The sequence below is a fragment of the Falco peregrinus genome, chromosome 3, assembly GCF_023634155.1.
Source record: "Falco peregrinus isolate bFalPer1 chromosome 3, bFalPer1.pri, whole genome shotgun sequence".
Taxonomy (NCBI): Eukaryota; Metazoa; Chordata; class Aves; order Falconiformes; family Falconidae; genus Falco; species Falco peregrinus.
The window spans coordinates 120797934-120818105 of record NC_073723.1 but is presented as its reverse complement, the minus strand read 5'-3'; the positions used below and the strand labels follow the sequence as shown (position 1 = coordinate 120818105).

The 20172-nt window shown below is 52.7% G+C and overlaps 3 protein-coding genes across 17 annotated transcripts in view; 2 read left to right on the top strand and 1 right to left on the bottom strand.

The window, feature by feature from the left end:
* The first annotated feature begins 14 nt into the window (after positions 1 to 14).
* SMPDL3B (sphingomyelin phosphodiesterase acid like 3B) lies at positions 15 to 6510 on the top strand. 3 transcript variants are annotated; one of them, XM_055798410.1, is made up of 8 exons: positions 15 to 88; positions 309 to 522; positions 1983 to 2080; positions 2647 to 2790; positions 3368 to 3540; positions 3687 to 3867; positions 4370 to 4503; positions 5543 to 6510. In XM_055798410.1, exons 2-8 carry the CDS (start codon positions 479 to 481, stop codon positions 5933 to 5935), a joined length of 1167 nt encoding a protein of 388 aa, XP_055654385.1. In that variant the 5' UTR covers positions 15 to 88; positions 309 to 478; the 3' UTR covers positions 5936 to 6510. The 3 variants fall into 3 exon arrangements, with proteins under 3 accessions (XP_055654385.1, XP_055654386.1, XP_055654384.1); XM_055798409.1 differs by lacking the exon at positions 15 to 88 and adding an exon at positions 116 to 204; XM_055798411.1 differs by lacking the exon at positions 309 to 522 and having other exon boundaries at positions 36 to 88.
* A 406-nt stretch (positions 6511 to 6916) lies between these two features.
* XKR8 (XK related 8) lies at positions 6917 to 10136 on the top strand. The gene is given in 4 exon segments (XM_055798225.1): positions 6917 to 7242; positions 7940 to 8136; positions 9041 to 9723; positions 9725 to 10136. Coding segments are annotated over 4 exon segments (1233 nt in total). The 5' UTR covers positions 6917 to 6946; the 3' UTR covers positions 9782 to 10136.
* Positions 10137 to 11029: 893 nt separating this feature from the next.
* EYA3 (EYA transcriptional coactivator and phosphatase 3) overlaps positions 11030 to 20172 on the bottom strand; it is a 60062-nt gene continuing 50919 nt past the window's right edge. For 8 of the 13 annotated variants that reach the window (XM_055798211.1, XM_055798219.1, XM_055798212.1 and 5 more), the window contains 6 exons: positions 18353 to 18516; positions 17404 to 17564; positions 15678 to 15792; positions 15142 to 15263; positions 14766 to 14866; positions 11030 to 13875 (listed from right to left, as the gene is read on the bottom strand). In XM_055798211.1, the coding sequence (XP_055654186.1) occupies positions 13795 to 13875; positions 14766 to 14866; positions 15142 to 15263; positions 15678 to 15792; positions 17404 to 17564; positions 18353 to 18516 (744 nt within the window). In that variant the 3' untranslated portion in view covers positions 11030 to 13794. The remainder of the gene's footprint in view (positions 13876 to 14765; positions 14867 to 15141; positions 15264 to 15677; positions 15793 to 17403; positions 17565 to 18352; positions 18517 to 20172) is intronic. The other 5 variants (XM_055798214.1, XM_055798217.1, XM_055798218.1 and 2 more) reach the window with 1 other exon arrangement.

Genomic DNA, 20172 nt, shown 5'->3' with positions numbered 1-20172 from the left:
TCTTCCGGCTCCTTCCAATAGGGGAGCCCCGCGGGGAGGCAAGCGGCCGCCGCCGCTTTGGGTGCGGGCGATGCCCGGCCGCGCTGCGGTGAGGGAGCGCGAGGGGCGGGGCAGGGCCGGGCACGGCACGGCACGGCACGGCACGGCAGCCCGGCATGCGGCCCGTCGCGCTCCTGCTCTGCCCGCTGGCCGCGGCCCTGTCAGGTAAGTGGGGGGCAGCGCGGCCGGCCGGGCGGGGGCCCGAGCGGTGCCCGGCGGCGGCTCCGCGCCCCCGCCCCGCTGAGCCCCGCGTCTCCCGGCGGCGGCAGGGCGCTTCTGGCACGTCACCGACCTGCACTGGGACCCCGACTACGACGCGGCCGTGGCCGCCGGGCAGGTGTGCCCCTCGGGCGGCCCCCGCGCCGCGCCCGCCGCCGGGCCCTGGGGCAGCTACCTCTGCGACGCACCCTGGCGCCTGCTCGTCTCGGCCGCCCGCGCCATGAGGAGGCGCCTGCAGCGGCCGGACTTCGTCCTCTGGACCGGGTGAGGCTGCGGGGAGGGCCGGGGTCGCGCCGCCCGGGGGGGGTCCCGCGGCTGACGGAGCCCGCCTCAGCTCGCCTGCCCCGCGGGGGGAGGCACCGAGCGCTCCCGGGGCGCGCGCCGGCCGGGCGGGCTGTCGTTCTCGGCGCGGCCCTGCCGGCTCGGGGAGTTTGGGGGGGCGGGGGCGACCCAGCGCCCCTTACGCGGGGCGAGGTGGGGATGTGCCCGTCGTGCAAACAGGCTTGGGGAGGGCGCCGCTGCGGGGGGCTCTCGGCGCCGGCCAGGGGCTCCCGACAAGCCCCAGCAGCGACAGGCGGGTAAGGGGGGGCGCGCAGCCCACCGCCCCTCGTTTGCTTTCGGCTCGCTGCCGGCCCTGGCTGAGCTCCCGCGGGGCGGGGGGCGCGGGGCGCTGCTCTGGTCGTGAGCGAGCCCTGCCTGTCCGGCAGCGCTGCAGAACAGAGTTCGACGTCTCCTCAAACTGTAAAGAGGCACCTGGGAGACTCGTCTCAAAAAGGGGCTGTTTTGCTTTAGAAGCAGGAAGAACCCCCCCCCCCCCCAAATGGAGTATGTTTTTTCCTAGTATGGTCTCCAAAAGTGGGTACCCTGTTCCACAGGAGGCCTCCATAGCACTTACAGACAGTAAAAGCTTTATTTTGCACTATTATTCTAAGTGCCTGTGTCGTCTTGTAGTGTCTGCTTTTCTCCTAATAGTGCAACATCAGCCTGTAATCTGCTGTAACCTCCAGTCCTAGTTCGCAGTGCTGTTGTCTGGCCCCACGGTTCAGTTTTCTGTCTCTGTGGATGAATGTTTATACTTAGAAGTAGTTATTGGTCCTTATGACTTTATGTTGATTTTATTTTTCCTTCAAACTATTTCTCCCACTTTGACATCACTTTGAATTTTCATCTTTGTCTTCGATGGGCTTGTTGACAGCCCACCATCATCTACAAATGGCACAAGCCTATTAGTGAAGACATGGAAGTGTGCATCTGCCACGCTTTTGGAGGCAGACCTCAATGATCACTACCTTACTGGAGGCATTCCTTTGTTTTAATAAGAGTTGTTACCCTGCTGTTTGAACAGCTGTGCCAACAGCTTTGCTTTGCTGATTGACCTGAGACTGCAAAATGCTGCTCCTTGCAGTATTTCCAGTCAGCTTTAATGTCTATTAAATGCACCAGGGCAGAGTGAGCCTCCACTTCATACGCTTGTGTTTAGGTTTTCATATGCTTGTTACAGGTTTTTCAAGGTAGGATAAAGCGGAGCCCGCTTCCACTGTGAACAATTCCTTGAAAGTCCATCAGTGCCTTGGCCAGTCAACACAGTGCTGGTTCCAGGCACCCAAAAGCTTCAACTTTATTTTCTAGGAGGCACAAAGAAAAGTCAGCAAGTTTCTCTGCCTTGCGTATCACTTTAAGCGTATGCTCTGTTAGTCACAGACATGCTGCTTTTATTTATCTAGAGATGATACTCCTCACGTCCCCAATGAGAAGCTTGGAGAAGAAAAGGTTCTGCACATAATAGAAAATCTGACTTCTCTGATCAAAGAGACGTTTCCAGGTAGGATTTGATGGGATGAGAAGGGGAGAGGGGCACAGTCTCTCATGGGAAGAACTTACCAGGGTGGAAAAATGACAGAATTGGGAAGGGGAAATGCACAGAAGGGCTGTGGTTGCTGGGACTTTTTTTTTCCTCTTCTGAGTTGCTGTATGGCATGAGGTGTGTCTTATGCACACTCATTGTTTCAGGTTAACTCACTCAAGAGAGGAAAATATTACAGAAATTACACTTCTGTAATTAGTCATTAAGACAGAAAAGGCTTAAGATTTCCTCATGCTTAATCCATGTCAGCAGTGGGGGAAGGAGTCTTATTGATGGTGAAAGCTCACTGATTCATCTGTAAAGCCGTGGCTCTGGGGTGGCTTGTCCTGCAGAGGGGATGGTCTTTGCAGCGTTGTACTCTCAGTCATTGCAGCCACGTGGCTGTGATGTGGATGATTTGCTTTTGCGAGGCTCTCAAGCCATACTGTTCTTCCCAAGTGTGTGAGTGCCTCAGGGAGCTTTGGTGCTGAGGAACTCTGAAGCAAGCACGCAATTACTCTGAGCCTCCTTTTCTCTGTTTCTAGATACCAAAGTCTACGCAGCAATGGGCAATCATGACTTCCACCCCAAGAATCAGTTTCCAGGGAGACAGCACAGGATCTACAACCGAACAGCTGAACTATGGCGTCCCTGGCTGAATGATGCTTCCACTGCTTTTTTCAGGGCAGGTGTGGCACCACTGGCTCATGTTGGCAGCAATCCGGGGAGTTGGGGGTGGTTTAGGAGAATACCATGAAGGGTTTTCCCAGCCTCTATGCTCAGAGAAACAATACCTATGAAGTATTTGCAAAGGAAGGGTCCTATTTAGTGCTGACTTCTGGCACTGTGTTCTCCTGCTTGCAAGAAAAGAAGTTTTTTTATGCTTTAGTCTTTCCTGCTTTCCTCGAGTTACTGGAAAGTGCCCCTATGGAGAATGCAGAGTGGTGAACTTCGGTGGAAGAAAAAAGAACTTTTAAGAAAGCTGCTGGTGCAGGCAGCACTGTGGTGCTCTGGAGCTGCCCAGCTCCTGCTCGCCCTCCCTTCACCCTGAGAGGCATCAGTACCACAGGAGGCACCCAGCGAGAAGAGTCGCTCCAGATCCCTGTTCTGGTGTGGTCAGAGTGCGGCTGGCGCCTTGTCCAGATGGTGACTTTGCTGTGGCTATGGCCAAAGAGAGCTGACAGGGTTGGAAACAAAGGGATGCGGTGTCACGACAACCAGCTTGACCAGACCTCCAGCTCTTTCCCTGTGGGTTACATTTTTCAGGAGCTTTCTACAGTGAGAAGCTGCCCAGCCCAGGGACAAGGGGGCGAATGGTTGTCCTCAATACCAATCTGTACTACGACCAGAATGATGAGACAGCTGATGAGGAAGATCCTGGAGGGCAGTTCCAGTGGCTGGAAGAAACACTGACCAATGCCTCTAGAGCAGATGAAATGGTATTAAAAGAAATGAATAAACAAACTTTGTGGAGGGCTTCTCCTACCCTGGAAGCTCTTCTCACGCCTGCTTTCCCCTCTGTGTGATCACAGTGAGCCGGTGGGAAGCATGGGCTTTGTGTTCAGTGCAACTCTTTCTTTTGTAGGTCTATATTGTGGGGCATGTCCCTCCTGGCTTCTTTGAGAAGAAACGAGGAAAGCCCTGGTTCCGGAGTGGCTTCAATGAGCGGTACTTGACGACTGTGCAGAAGCACCACAGAGTGATTGCTGCCCAGTTCTTTGGGCACCATCACACAGACAGCTTTCGGATGTTTTACAGTGATACAGGTATTGGTTCTGGCCACCCAAGCATTTGCGTATTAGCTCTGCCATCTCCCAGAAAATGACTGTTGATGAGAGGTTTTGTTCAGTGGCTGTTAGCTGAATGCAGCTGAGAAGCCAGAAAAGGCTTGTGAAATGCTTTGGTCAACAAGAGACAGCAGTGGTTCTGATCACCACCCCCAGCCTGTAGCTCCAGCCCTCCTTCCTGTTTACCCTCAAATTTTGTCATTTTGTCTGGGTCTCCTTGGCTGAGTGTGGTTCTCTTGTGCACCCTCAGTGCAGGAGTCTTTGGCAGCAGTGGAAAGCCTGTTCTCAGCTGCAGCAGTCCCATGTTCAATCCCTGAGGCTGTCCAATGTGCCGATCTTGACGTGTGCTGTCGTGACTAGGGCTGGTGACAAAACTGCTGTTTGCAGTGTGATCTGTTCCTGGGGTGCTCGCTGCTGTGTGGACAGGGTGTGATACAAGCCAGCATCTCCCACTCATGGGTGGTTTTGCCTTTTTGTTAAGGTTCTCCAATCAATGTCATGTTCCTGGCCCCTGGAGTGACTCCCTGGAAAACGACATTACCTGGAGTGAACAATGGAGCCAACAACCCTGGGATTCGGGTGATCAACTACGATCCAGACACCCTTCAAGTGTTGGTAGGGGATCCCCACGTGCTGCACGGTGCAGTTTTCTAGAAGAGTACTTTAATTCCTCCATGAAGTTTCAGCCTCCTGTCTAGCACAAAGATTTAGTAAGCCTGTCAGTGAGTAAGAGCAAGACGACCACAGTCAGCTGGGCCAGCTTTTCTGCCGGGATGAGTTACTCAGGGCAGCACAGGACAAGTTTTGTCATGTTCTTGATGTCTTTAGCTAGTTTCCCTTGACACTTGCTTTACTACCTAGGTAATGTGGATTGCAGAGCTTCTTGTTCAGGACTAACAAACTCCTCAAATCCCCTCCAAAAACTTCTAACCATCTAGGAAATTATTTGGGTCCCCCTACTTGCTAAATTGTTTCATTTGCAATGGATCTGAATTTGGATGACTTGTAGGGGCAGCTTCTGTTTCCTCTGTCTCTTATTTGCAAAGAGGCAGAGGATGGGTTGTTTGTGCCTTTCTTTGCAATGGACCCAGCAGCTCTGTGGCTGCTCTGTTTACACATTTATAGCATGAGAAACGAATGCTGAAATACACTGTGGAAGGCTAGGGAACTGGTGAGGCAGAGAGAAAAGGGTAAGGGCTGAGAACAGAAGCTGTGAAAAATGTTAGTCTGTAGTTTGCTCACAGTTGAGAAAATAACTTCACTTGGTGAGCAACTCTAGTGCAATCCTTGCTTCTGCCAGAGGGCAGTGTTGATAGTAAATAAGAGTGATTTTTTTTTTTAAGGTGTCCAGGCCTGAACTTCGTGATGTTTGGTGGTAAAAGTCAAGCAGAGAAAAGCCGTTCATGCCTGATGAGTTCTGGAGGCTCTCACCTGAGGTGTCTGTCCCCAGGTTCACGTATCGGTGGAAAGCAGCCGTTGGGAGGCAGCTGAGCCCTCGCTGGGCAGGGAGGTGTGCTGCCTGCAGTGAATACATGTAGCTGTTGTGCTGCACAGCAGCACCGGGGAGAAGGGGCTGATCACAGCCTAGCCAGGCATTTCCCTCGAGGGCTGAGCCTTTCTTGATTTGTCTTCGTTCTCTTTTCTCTCCCTGCAGGATATGGTGACTTACTACTTGAACCTAACCCGTGCGAACATGATGGCCCCAACATGGGAGGAAGAGTTTCCAACATGGGAGAAAGAGTATGTGCTGACAGAAGCCTTCCAAGTCCCTGATGGCTCTGTGCGCTCCATGCAAACGGTGCTGGAGAGGATATCAAAGGATCCCCACTATCTGCAGCAGTACTATGAGTTTAACTCTGTCAGATATGACCTCACCCCATGTGAGGAGGCCTGCCGTGTCGATCATGTCTGTGCCATCAGGGAAATTGATTTTACAAAATACGATGAGTGCGTTAAAGCCAGCAGCTCTGCCTCTGCAGCTGTCAGTGTTTGGTTTTTATTCTTCTGCTTGCTCTTAAGACTTCTCAGTCCGCAGCAAGCACTGTAATGACAGAGAGCAAGAGAAAACGAAGAGAGTGCAAGTTCGTGATGCACGTGAGTTGGCAGTTGTGAATGCTTTTGGTGTTGAGAACTTACTCGGAAACCAAGACAAAATCAGTGGCTCTTACTAAAAGCTCTGTGATGTCAATTTGAAATCTTTTTCTAGAAAAGCTTGATGTACCAGAAAAGGGCAGTGATTGTTACAGTCTTTGTGCCAGGCTGACTGGTGCCAGGGAGCGTGTCCCACTCGTCCCGTGACGTCTGAGGCAGTCTCCTGAATCAGATGAATTCCAGGCCCTGTGGATGGGAGCTGTGAGCTGCCCTGTGTCCCTGAGGAGTCTGCTGCCAGGTGGGTACCTTCTGGAAAGGCCACCAACTGGTGACCCAGAAGGTCTTGTTTTGGTGGCCTTGTGCAGTAGCAGCCTTGCCTTTGGCTTGTGAGCTAAGCCAGGTGGGATTAGTTCTTTGACAGTGTATGAACTTAAGCAAGTGTGGGCTGTGACTTTCATGTGTCAGCATCCAAGATGAGGCTCTAGGCTAGTGAGGTTGATTATTAATAAATAATAAACACCTCTTCCCTTCTGTGCCCTCTGAACTCACCCCTTCCTTCATTGGGGTGTTGTGGGCTGACCTTGACCGCTTGACCGTTTAAGGATCTCCGAGCGCTGGGGCGATGGGCATGGGGCAGCCTCGGGCTTTGCTGCCCTTGGGGCAGGGGGCGTGAGGCACGGCAGGAGCGGGCGGTGGCTGGGGAAGGGGCCGGGCGCTCTCCCCGGGGCCTGATGCGGCCGAGCAGGAGCGCGCAGGGCAGCGCGGAGCCGTGCTGGGAGCGGCGCCCCGGCGGGTCTGCAGCCGGTACGGGTGCGGCGGGGCCGGTGCCCGGGGCAGAGCCGCTCGGGCTGGGCACGCGGCCGGGGGCGGGGCCGCGGGGGGGGCGGGGGCGGGGCCGCGGGCGGGAGGGCGGGGCGTTCGCGCGGGGCGGGGCCGGGGCGCGCCCGGTGGCGGGGCGGCGGTGCTGATGGCGGCGCGGGCCGCCCCGCCGCGGTTCGGGCCGCTGCAGCTGGCGCTGGCGGCGGCGGGGACGGTGGCGGCGGCGCTGGACGTGTGCGCCGACGGGTGGGTGGCAGCGGGGTACGCGCGGGGCGGGCAGCCCGGCTGGGCCGCGCTGGCGCTGGCGCTGCTGGCCGCCGCCTCGGTCGCCACCCAGGCCTGCAGCTGGCTCTGGCTGCGCTCCGACCCGCCCGCCCTGCGGCCCGACGTGCCCCCCGGGCTGCTTGCTGCCCTCCACGTTCTCCAGCTCGGCATCCTCTTCAGGTACAGCTTCCCCCCGGGCATCCCTGGTGCCTCGCCTCAGCCCCCCCCGCCCCGGCGTCCCCCTTCCCGGTCCCGCCGCCCCCCCCGGTGCCGGGCTGCCCCCTCCCCTTGCTCCTGCGAGGAGTCAGGGCCCCGACTCACTGCGGCTGCCGCTGCCCTTGGGCATCCCGAAGGCCGGGGATGGGCAGGACGGGACCCCTCGTGCCCCCCCCCCCCCAAGTGTTCGATGTTCGGGGGCTCCCTGGGCAGAGTGGCTCGGCCCAGCCCTGGGTTGGGACCGGGGGATGTGTGTGTGGGGGGGGTGGCCCGTGTCCCCCCAGCTCCCCACCCGCCTCCCACAGCTCCGGCCACCTCGCCAGACTGGGGCTGGGTGTCGGAGCCCTGAAACCTTGGCTCATCCTTGGGCCTCCTGGCTGGGTGGGCAGCGCCCGGCTGGGTTGTGCCTCCGCTCCGGGGAAGGAAAGAGCCAGTTTCTGCCCAGGGCGACACTTGGTGTCACTTGAAGTTCGAGAAGTCAGCCTGACACTTGAACTTCACCCAGCGTGGAGCATCGCGTGGGGCTGTGGGGCCTGGCTCGGGCAGCAGCGATCTGAGCAGGGATGGGAGCGTTTGAAGCTGTCCTGCCAGGGCAGCCTGGGGGCTGCGGGGGGGCTGCGGTGCCACCCAGCCCCTCCCCCACCACCTGGTCCCCACACAGGTGCCTCCACGCTCTGAAGGTGGGCTGGAAGGTGTGCTGGGAGAAGGCGGAGGAGGAGGAGGAGCAGAGCCGCATGGCCTTCCTCTCCCATGACATCAGCATGCTGCGCCTCTTTGAGACTTTCCTGGAGAACACCCCACAGCTCATCCTGCTCCTCTATGTGATCCTGCGGACAAACAAGGCAGAGCCCTCCCAGGGTGAGGGGGCTGGAGGGCGTGGGCTGGAGGTCAGAGCAGGTCGGATGGGACAGACCAGACGGGCTGTCTGGGGGCTGCAGGACCCAGCAGGACACTGTTCGTCTGTCCTTGCTTGAGGTTCCCATGTCACTCCTTCCCTCGATATGACATGTAGGAGAGCAGACACCTGTCCTGTCCTTACAGCATCACAGACTGGCCGGGGCTGGAAGGGACCTGGGGAGGTCACCCAGCCCGACCCCTGCTGGAGCAGGCTCCCTAGAGTGGTTGGAGTTGCATCCAGGGGGGTTTTGAATGTCCCCAGAGAGGGAGACTCCACGACCTCTCTGGGCAGCCTGTTCCAACGCTCCGCCACCCTCAAGGTAAGGAAGTTCTTCCTCATATTCAGAGGGAACTTCTTGTGTTTCCGTTTGTGCCTGTTGCCCCTTGTTCTGTCTCTGGACACTACAGAAAAGAGCCTGGCCCCGTCCCCTTAACACTCGCCCGTAAGGTATCTGTATGCGTTTGTAAGATCCCCTCTCAGTCTTCCCTTCTCCAGGATGAACAGGCCGAGCCCCCTCGCCTTTTCCTGTGAGCAAAATGCTCCTGTCCCCTCATCATCTTCATAATCGCATGCCTCAGTGGACTGTGCTGGGCTTGGGGTGGGAGGGTTGGAGCTGGGGGACCTCTGTGCCACTTGGTCCTGTCACCTCTTCCCCATCCCTTGGGCAAGGCCAGGCACCAGCCTCCACCTCAGGGAGCGCGGAAGGTGGGGGGAGAGACGTAGGTGCTGAGGCTCTGACCCCCCCAAAGCAGCTGCTTTGCGAGGTGGTGGGAAGCTCGTTTTAGCAGTGCTGGGCAGGGGGAGGTTTAAGCTGAGCTGGGCCCCCTCAATCTGCCCTCAGCATCTCCACCACTGTGTTTGCAGGGCTGGGGATCTGCACCGCGCTCCTGTGTGTGACCTGGTCTCTACTGGACTACCACCAGTCCCTGCGCTCCTTCTTGCGGGACAAGTACGAGCTGAGCCTGGGCTCCTCCGTTGTCTACTTCCTGTGGAACTTCTTCCTCATCTGCCCCCGCATCCTTGTGGTCACCCTCTTTGCCCTGCTCTTGCCCTATGGCGTGGCTGTCCACTTCTCGCTCGTGTGGCTGGTGATGTTCATCTGGGTCAGCCTGCAGGGCACAGACTTCATGGAGTCGCCAGGTCCCGAGAAGCTCTACCGAGCCATGGTGGCCGTGATCCTCTACTTCAGCTGGTTCAACGTGGCGCAGGGGAGGACGCTGTACCGCAGCATCATCTATCACGGCTTCATACTGGTGGACAGCACGCTGCTGGCCCTGTCCTGGCTCTGGTGCCGCTCCCCCTCTGACGAGCACTCGTTCCTCATCCCAGTGGTCTCTGCTGCCCTGCCCTGCTACTTGCTGGGGCTGGCGCTGAGGGTCACCTACTACAGGTGGCTGCACCCCAACAGGCAGGCGTGGCAAGAAGGTGGCTGTGATGAGGTGGATGCCCACGGGAGGGGTGATGGGCCGGAGTTTCGCTCGCTCTCGGTACCAGGCCTGGTGAACAGGCGGATGTGGTGGCTGGCCCAGACCCAGCTCCCCCTCTCCCCGGGGGGCAGGGCAGCGCTTGCTGAATGGGGCTGCTGCCACAGAGTCTGCTGTCTGAGGCCGGCTCCTCCAGAGTGACCTGCCAGGGAGGCAGACGTTGGTCCTGCTCCTGGTCCTGACCCCCCGGGCTGTTGTTTTGGGCGGTGGAGGGACCTGGCAGAAACCAAGGGTAACGTGCAAGCACCCAGCAGGTCACAGGGCTCCTGTGGCTGTGCCCTTCGGGAGAGCCACAATGTTTGTGGGGGGGTCCACCATATTGTGGCTGCCCTGCCATGTCAGCTTCTTTTGTTATTTATTATTAGCGTTTTCCAAAAAGAAAAACTCACCCAAAAAAGAGCAATGGTTTTTTTCTGTCTGTGGCCTCTCCTGTGCCTGCTGCCACTGTTGCTGCCCAGGCAGGTGGGTGCTGGTGGGGGAAGAGCTTGTTCCCCCCCTTGGAAGCAGCTATCTGAGTTTTCTGTTTCCAGCCAGGATTTTCCTTCTCCTTTGATTTTTGCTCTTAAGGTCAAAGATCACCTGTTAGGACTATGTTCAGGGAGGGCACTCCCATGGGAGATCTGCGCTGGGAGAACGCGGGCAGAGCGGTGGTGCGTCGCCACCCTGGGGAGGGTGCTGTGGGATGGTGCAGGGTCAGGGCAGGTGGGGGCTTTGCCCCTTCAGCGACAGGGAAGTTGGTCCCAGTGTGGATTCTCTTCGGGCAGGAACGAGGAATGTTGCTTCTGGCATTTGCCAGGTCCCTTCCTGCCTTTCCCCTCTGCCACACCCTGGGCAGCGGCTCCCGAAGCCCCCGAGGCCATCACGGGGGCCAGGGACTGACCGCAGAGGTGTCAGAGAACAGGCTGAAGCAGCGACTATAGAAAATAGACTTTATTTTTTTTTTTTTTCTCCAGTTCATAGGACAGTTCCCATTACAGACCATGAACAGGCAGAGGCTGTGTGGTGCCCAGGACCCCTCTCCCACTGCCAGGGCTCCACAGGTCCTGCTGCTTTCCTGAGCGCCAGCAGAGACATCTTCCCCAGGGCTCCCGCAGGCAGCACGCACCGGTGGATCTGGGGGGTTTTTAAAGCCTCTGCAGTGGAGCTGGAGGGGAGGCTGGCAGCACCCAGGTGGGCTCAGCCTCGGCACCCCGGGCCAGCGGGCTGGCTGGCATTCAGGCATTCGGGTTTGTCACCAGTTCAGCTACAGCCAGGTCAGGGGTAACAGGAAAACACAGAGACAGAAGAAAAATCAATGCTTGGATAAAGATGTTGTTCCCACCACATGAGAGACAGGAAAAGTCTTAAATTCAGCCAGCAGAAGAAAAAATAAAATAGCCAGGTCAACCTTTATTAAACATAAAACACAGAAATGTACCATCAACCTCCTATTATAAAAGTACTTTACATACATTCAAGCAAACATAGTATAAATATCAGTATGAAATGTCACTGGCTGCGAGAGTTCCACACTCAGCTAGAATTTTTCCGATATCTTAAAATTTCCTTAAAACATTTTAAAGTAAACAAACACAAAGCAAAGCCAGTCAGTGGCAGGGCTGCTTGGTACCTTGGGTCCAGCACTCGCTGCGAGTGCCTGGGCAAAACACGTCCCACCTCCCAGCACGGGCCAGCCTGGCTCTCCTGCCAGCTCCCTTTGGATGCTGGGCAAGTGCAGGGGCCGCTCAGCCGCGCCGGATGGCAGGAGGTTAAGGCACAGGTTTTGATCCCAAAGCTCAGCCAGCCACAGTACGAGATGTGCTCCAAATGGGCTGCTTCACCAGCTGGGACATATCCCAAGCCTGCTGACAGGAGACTTTTGGACGCACTGGGGACCCGCAGAGAGATGGTCAGGATCCAGCACAGGCTCTTCTGTGATTGCACCCAAGTCCTGATCTTCTGGCAACATTTCACACTCTGGGAGCGACGGGGCTGCTTCTCGGCCTGGCTCATGTCCTACCAGATCTGCTCGGCTGATGCAGTAGTGATGCTTCACAGGGACCACAGATGAACTGGTCTCTTTATGGACCCAGCAGGAGCCCTATAGCATCTCTCCCTGCTCTGCATGGGGCCCACGCTGCTGTGGAACATCAACACACACCTACACGCGCTGCACCGGCTGCGTGGGATCACCCACTAACACACCTGAGCTCTCTGCCTTGTGTATGCAGCACGTGGGAGAGCATCCCCTGTAGGCTCCTGCTTCTCTTCAACCCAACAAGCACCAGGCAGCACGTCCCCAGCTCGCTCCAGGGGCTCTGCCGGGCCAGCAGCCACGAGCAGCTGAACAGAAAGCAGACCACCCCTGACTCCTGTGACCACCTTGGAGAATCTCCTCTGACTTCGTTTTTTTTCTTTTAAAAGCAAAACTGGAGCTAGGAACATGTGAAACAGACCTCCATGTCCAGTCCCTGAGCTCTGCGAGTCCGCAGCCCTTGCTCTAGGCACCTTCTGCTCCACGGTGGTGACGAGCTGGCCCAGGAACAGGCAGTCCTGGGGCACAGCTCAGCGTGTGCTGACCTGGCCCAGCAGCTCCCCCAGCACTGATGGAAATCATTCCCCGGTAATTAATGCCACAAAAGGAATGTGGCAAACATCACCTGCTTCTGTGGGCACAGCCTGAGTGGGTCAGCGTCCTCCCTGAAGTGACATGCTTTCAGACCAGTCCCCTGTGGGTCCCAGACAGGTGACACTGTGCTGGAGACCACAGATCTGGAGGGGTGTGGGTGCAGCTGCGGCGTCTGGCTCAGTAGGAGCAGCAGAGGCGGTGGGGCACAGCAGACATCTGTCCTTTGTGCAGAAACCCCAGGCACCTGCTGATGTGGTGCCGCTGGGGTACAGGGAGGAGGCAGATACCACTGAACACAGCCTGACCTGGCACAAACCCGACACCCCGTGCCAGCCCCCAGTCTCCAGCTGGCTACTTCTGGCTAGTGGTACTGCAGGTCACCAACTCCAGCCTTTTTTTCCGAGACAGTAGCAGAAAAAAAATCAGCATAACCATCACTTACAAGGCCAGTGTGCTCCAGGCTGCCAAGTCACAGTGTCTTAGAAAATTAAGTCCCTCTTAACAAGGGTTTTGTTTCTAACTATGTAGTTAGGCTAATGCAAAGAAGAATACAAGAAAATTGAATCTGATTCTACTAAAAGGAACTTACTCTCACAAATGGAGTCAGGAAAGTAGAGGTGAAGGTTAATAACCATAACCCTTCTTTGTAACATTCATGAGGATTTAGTTCTCTCAGATTATTCCAACTCCAGAAGAGGACTCTGTTCACATCTGAGCAGTCTGCAATAGTGTTGTGCTGTATCTAACGTTCATTGGCAGTTCTGTTTTCCTTTACAGGGAAAAATCTGTGGGATCTACAGTCTGGGTCACGGGTAGCTGAAATCCAATGATCTCCTGCTTGTTAACAGGGCTTGTGCACACATTGACTAGAAGCCACCGGGATCAACTCAGAACACCAACACCTCTACAAGGAACCATGTATCCCAGAAACATTCCCTTATCTATTTTCCAGTATTCCCATGTTGAGGAAATAACATAAGGACATTGTAATAAATTAACTGCTTTGAACACCCAGGGAAGGAGAGAGGACACATTTCATAGCAATAGAGGTATTTTTGACATTTTCATTAATATTTCCTATGAAAAAAACCATAGCTCTTTTTGGCTTTGCGAAACAAGGGAGGTTCAGCTCTGCCATCAGTACTTTTCTATAAAAATAAGGTTTTGTGTTTACTTGGATTCTACAACTAAGCTGAATAGAAAGGAGAAGAGTCTTACAAATACTTCTGCTGTTGTATCACACCTGGAGACTACCTGCTAGAGGAATTCAGCTGGCTTCTGCAAGTCTCTTCTTCAGACAAGCTCTAGCTCTACTGAGTCTAGAGCATCTTTATAGGACACCTTTGTACTTGGCAGGGCCTGTGCTCCTGAGGAAATGACCTGGTGTCATGTTCTACGGTACAGGTTGCATTAGATATGTTTTCTTCATCATGCTGAAAAGTGAGTCCCCAAATGTATGAGATTTCTGCCTCCCCAGCGATGGAGAGGGCTTGCAGGAGCTGCAGTCATGCCTTTGCTCCAACTTCTTACAGGAAGTCTAACTCGAGGGCTTGGTGAAGGGACACGAGGTCTGCATGATTTGTGATCCTCCAGAAAGGCATGTTGTGCTGTAACAGAAGAGCCAGGTTTATCAGAATGATTTAACAGCTAGGTCGAAGCAGTCAAGGTACACCTGTAGGGCTGTGCAACACTGGTTTTGACAGCACTGTCTGAGCACACCACGTTCAGGAAGGACCTTGGCTGGATGCACATCAGTATCTGAAGCCTATCTTATCTGCACATCTGTTTACGACGGACACTGGCACTATCAGCTGCTTTGCACGCTCCTGATGGCAAACCTCAGCACGCGGCCGTGAGCTGCTGCTTCACCCAGGAAAGCCTTTCCAGGGCTCCCAGGGAACCTGTGTAGATGCCAACTGGCACATGGCAGACAGCACGAAGCCTGCAGAGGCAATGTTCTGACAGTCATCTCTGCATTTTGCTGCCTTTAATTAGCATGGCTGAACAACCTGTTCAAGCCTGTCCAAATAAATCAAACTGTTTGCTCCTTGTTTGTAATTCAGACTAGTAGCAGATGCTGTGTATTGATCTGATCGTCACCAGCAGTTTTCCCAGCTGAGCTGGCAAGTCTAACACAGAGTTTATCACTGCTTGACAGAACCAAGTCCTGACTCCCTCTGTGCTGCTGACAAACTGCACTATCCTAACTGATAGCTGCATGCTATGATCAAGACATGCTACATCAAGATACTGTTTTACAGGGACAATGTTATATGCAAACCTAAACAACAGTAAAACAGAAACTTGAAACCCCCAAGAGCCAGAAAACTTCCCATCTTAATGCGGTGAAAGATCTCTTGCATCTCAGGCCAATTTCCCCCTGGCTGCCCCAGCCTGAAGAGTTCAGCCCTGAAAAAGTGTCCCTGCATAAAAAGACTGCTGCAGCAACTTCCCTGTGCATCGACCACATTCCACCCCCGCAGAGTCAGAAACCCACCTGCTTAGCTGCAACCTCTTCGTCACGCCCATCTCCAATTACCACATAGGTGACTTTCTTTCCAAATCGTGACACGATCCTCTCAAAACAGCTCTCTTTACCTGCCGAAAGACAATCCCACTGTAATGAGCCTTAGGCAGAGAGTAACAAAAGCCTGAATAGGTCCCTTCTTCCCAGTACAGAAACACATCCTTGTCTTAATGGGAAGGGGCTAACACCCAGTTCAGCTGTGAGGCCAGGAGCCACCGCTGTCACACGGCCAGCTGGATGACAGCCGCCACGGGGCTGCTCAGCTGCAGAAATTGTTTCCTGTATAAAAATCCCAGGTAACCCATAGCAGACACCTCAGTGCCAGGTACGCAGCACAACCCCTTACCTATTTTTGTAGCACTATAAATATTTTCAATGGGAAACACTTCGCCCAATCCATACAGGAGAACTTTGGCAAGAGCGGGCACCAGCTGGGTGGTCGTGATCAGGATGTTCACACAGTTTTTTCTAAAAGAAGAAAACACATACGGTCAGTGGTGCTGAGGGCTACTCTGGGCAGCTTGCTCAGCTTTCCAAAGTGCCACATGCTTTGTTGTCCTGCCTTCAGGAGGCTTTCTAGGCCAAGACTTTTGATTTGTGATTTTTGTTTGCTTTTTGTTTTGAACCGAAACTCTCTGGCAGAAATGCAATTTTGTGAGCCCAGTCCTATTAAGGGGACCTTTCTAACAACAGATGTTGCAGCAGAAAAATCCCAAATGGTGCTCAGGAGCGGAGTTCCTGCACTCATTCGCTTTGCTTCTCGGTACTTGTAACAAACAGCAGTCCTATTACATATGGAGACTGCTGCAACACAGCACTGCGTGCAAATCTACGTGAGAGAAAGGGCTGAGAAAGCAATATATACATTTCCAGTTTCCATACCTGGACTGTATGAGTAGCAGGGACTTTAATGCCGTTTCCAGCCAGGAATCTGTTAGCACTTCTATATCGGTCCTTAGTCGCTGCAGAGCTTCCCTCTTCTGCGGGCTAAGAAGGCCTGGAAGGCAAGCAACACAAGAAGTTTTCCCAGCTGAGTTGGCAAGTCTAACACAGAGTTTATCACTCAGTTTAACAGCTGCCTGTTCTGCAATAAATAACACGGTACTGAAGGCATTTGAAAGCTGAGACTGTTTTGAGCCAACAGGAGAAACCTGCTTCCAGCGACACAGGTGACGCCAGACACCCATCTGTGACACTGACTGTGGGGAACTGGGTAGATAATTTTCTCTGTTTATTTCAAACCATTTCTCAGGATATTTCAAACCATTTCTCAGGATATTTGTTACTAAACGCACTTCTCTTGTACAAAGCACTCGCAGCAGTAGGTGTTGTCCGAGGTGACAGGCAGCAGGGGAAGGAACTCCTGCAATCACCCTCTCTGACCTCCTACTTCCCAAGGACCTCTTCCACTTTAATCCTTTTTAGATATCCTTTTTAATTTATCACTGTATTTTTTATCCCTTTTAGATACCATTTTCTCAAAGTATCCAGTTTTGAATTAAAAGCAGCCAGAAATGGAGCCCATACACTCAAACCTGCTCCCATCAGTAAATACAAAATGAAAGGAGCGCCTCAAGTCTGAACCTCTCTCCACCCAATTTCCAACCAGGACATAAACCCTCCACCTCACTCCAGCCCTGAAGTACACCAGTCCGCTGACAATGAGGCCACGGAGGGACCCACTGTGGGCTGTGCTGACAACTGCTTTACCATGTGGACAAGTCCTGAAAAACTTTGCATCCAGGTTTCCCACATGCAAAATACGGAATAACGGTCTGATCCCTACCAGAAATAAGGTTACTGCAGCATATTGAAAGGCAGACTTAACACTGATGGGATTTTTAAGGCTGATAGTCATAGTTTTGAATACCTGGTTCTTAAAAAATATGTTCAAGGAAATGTTCTATCAAGTTGTGTTTCGGATTTTTTTTTTTATAAGGCAAATGGTACCAAAACCCACAACCCACCAGGCTGAGTCACCCTGCCAGGTGAACTGCTCCAGCAGCACCCCCCCTTTCCCAGGGATGGCAATGCCAAGATTCAGACTAAACAGAAAATCTATCTACATTTGATATCTGTGGTTTGCATCGTTATTACTACTTTGGCATTGGAAGGGAAGCAAATCGAGAAGATTTTAAGTGACTTTGTGAACAGATGTCATGTCAGACTATGAGCACGATGGCCAAAAGGGTGAACGCTGTATTTCTTGACAATGGCATGATAAAAGAAAGATTTTGTGAAGACATAAGTGAAAAGATCTCCTAAGCAGCATGACAGACAAGTCATTTAGGCCTGTTCTAAGCAGACTGACAGGCAGCCTTTCATACAAAATTACAAAGGGACACTGCACCTGAATTTTCTCTTAGATACAGGATTGGACTGACCACCTCTATCTACAGGGTAACTCACAGACTGCACTGGCACGCTGTTCAGTTTTGGAAGACATACCCTCTCAAATTCCATGGAGGTTTGATCCCATTTAGCACTAGCAGAACGGTTACTTTTCATACCCAAACATTCAGGAAAGCAAAAGCCCTGAGAAAGGCCAGGGTCTGGCACCACAAACTGTTTAGTGCTCAGATAAACATCAGTGCAGATGAACACTCACCTCCGACATTAGTTTTGTATTTGTCGTAGATCTCTCGTACCCTGCGGTAGCGGAAGGCCAGTTTTCTCATCCAGTCCACTCCACCCTGGACTCCGACTGACGAGCTGTGATTCGCATTACTTCCTGAGCCGCTGAAGCCATCCGTGGAGAAATTGTAGTTGCTATTTCAGAAAAGCAGATCTGTTACATGTGCCGTAACAGCAGAACCACTGCAGTTTTTCTGGCAGGGTTGCAGATTTCAGCTCTGGCAGCAGCTAGAAAAGCACCTCGGAGAGGAACTCTGCACAACCACCACCGCACCCCGACAGCAGAGACCGACTTCTACGGGCAACGTACTCTTGACACCCAACTACATTTGCTGCCCGTTCTGAAGTGCTGTACTGAAATGCAGATTCAACTCCTCTTTCACACCCTCCACTATAAAACCTTCCTTTGCTCTTTTGACTGCTCCCTCCTCTGCGATACAGAGCATCCTTCCCCCTAACCCCTTTCCCATCCCGCAGTGATAAACCCCACACAGTATCTTCCAAACATAAAGTCTGTTGTCTTCACATCACAGCTGCAGCTCCCCAGGCAGATGAGCTGCTTTACCAGCAGGAAGCAGGTCCCGCTTCACCACCTTCCCCATATTATTTCTCCCTGACAGGCACTTCATAGACCTTTCCATGAGACAGTTCAGCTCATTAATTGCAAGCAGAAAACTTACCCTCACCCTGCCCGACAGTGCACAATCAGATCACAGACGGATGCAAACCACAGGGAGACTTTTAAAGGTCAAGATCATGAAGTCTGGAGTGCTCGTTCTCCATCCATCATATCATTGAGCACACAAGCAATATTTAGCAGTGGACAATATAATTCACACTGTAATTCCAAATGTCTTCATGTTTTGTAGGTCTTCAAAGAAATAACCACCCAGCAAACAAACAGCATTTGCCAAGTTTCATACCTTGCACAATGCTGACCTCCATCCCTCAACCCCATCTGGGTTTGAAGTCCCCACAAAAAACAGATTACATGAGCTATACACTTCATGCATCCATGAGTACACCACCTTAAATCTTGGCCATTGTCATCAGATGCCACATCTTCTATGTGTACCTGGTCACACTCCTGTTTAAGAAAAAAATTAAAGTCACGCTGTTGTAATCCAGAAACATACTGAAATTTGCAGATTAAAGAAAGTGTGACACAAAACAATCCCCTCACACTTCCCAACAGCAACAAGCCATGCCATACTGCCTCTGCAAAGCTATACATAGCTTCCATCAGCTTTGTCTCCCACTCCTAGGTTTTACTTCTCAGCGCCAACAGGTCCTTGCCGAGACTGGGATTTGAATACCAGAAAAGTCTGGAAGCAGCATGTGTCCATGACATTTAGAGTTACCTGCAAAAAAGGATCTTCGACACTCACTAAACAGGTTGGACTCAAAGCTCACTCACCATCTGAAACTCTTTTTCCATTTCACAACAACAAGCCAAACAAAACCAACTATACCCCAAAACTACATTATCTGGTCAGGTATTGATATTCCATTTCATGAACAGAGCTCATGGTTAATTCTGTTACTGGAGAGCCACAGCACAAGCCCTGGAGTGAAGCATCAGCATGGTGACACTGCCAAGACTCTGGTAGTTAGTACAGCTAATTTAACCCAGAGATAAATTGCAAATACCTTAGGACAAGAAATTATTTTTCCCCATTTCAAGAATTTCCTACTGCTGCTACTAAACCAACAACTACAGCAAGTATGTGTAACATACCAATGACTACCTTTCCAGCACAGGAGACTGTATTTGGTGGGGTTTTGGTGGTTTGTTTTTTTCTGGGACAGGGAGGTAACTGTCATTACCACCTTTGCAAAGTTCACAGCAGCAAGCAGTCACAGCCACAAATGGAAACTTCATTTAAGTTTGTATTTGCATCAACAAAACCTTCTTGTTTTCCCACAATGTGCAGCAGTGATGCACCTACAATTCTTCTTCTATTCACAGTTCTTATTCAAAAGATTCACTGTTCTTATTCAGCCTTACTAAGCTTCAAACTAGTTCTGTAAATTCTGCAAGTTAGGTTCATGAATCCATATTTGTGGACTCATCTCAAAGAAGAAATGAATCAGATTTGCTACTTCCTACCATTTAGTTCCAGATTCTGGCATAACTTCACGTCTTCCTGTATAGGTCGCATTACTGCCTCCATTCCTACGTGATAATTCATCAGTGCACAGCACAGGGCATTGCCATGATTAAAGCAAAGATTTATATTCAACTTCAGTGGAAGTGGTGCACAACAGTGAGATGTATTTAATTTGGTGAAGAGTACTGCACGTGAAAGAGGATGGGAGCTGATCAGAAGTTCTTGAGGCAGGATGGGAACGGCAGAGCGGCAGAGACAGCTTGCAGGAAAGAAGAAGGGCAGGTGCTGTGGGACCTGCAGCTGCGCAGCACGCCTGTCTCTGGAAGCGTGTCCTTCACAGCTGTTACATGGCCAGTGCAACCCACTGAGGCACCGGCTGAGATGCACAAGTTGTTTCCTGTCCTTGACTTAGTCAAAGCCCCTGAGAACTGACACGCTCGAGGTCAGGCCACTTTGTTCTCCACATCTCTGGTCTCCATTTCAAAACAGGACCAGTGAAAGCAAAGTTTACCAGTTCAGAATGCAAATATAAGACAAAGCCCACATCACTCTTGTTATCTATACAGGTTCAAGCAGAAACCCATCAGATTGCTACGAGAGCTCATGACACTAGAAGCCTGCCGAATGCCTGT

Excerpts from the sequence above, each read along its gene's own strand:
- SMPDL3B (XM_055798409.1), top strand. The coding sequence starts at position 156 with ATGCGGCCCGTCGCGCTCCTGCTCTGCCCGCTGGCCGCGGCCCTGTCA. Across the intron at positions 523-1,982 it reads GACTTCGTCCTCTGGACCGG|AGATGATACTCCTCACGTCC; the intron begins GTGAGGCTGCGG and ends TTATTTATCTAG. Across the intron at positions 3,868-4,369 it reads GATGTTTTACAGTGATACAG|GTTCTCCAATCAATGTCATG; the intron begins GTATTGGTTCTG and ends CTTTTTGTTAAG.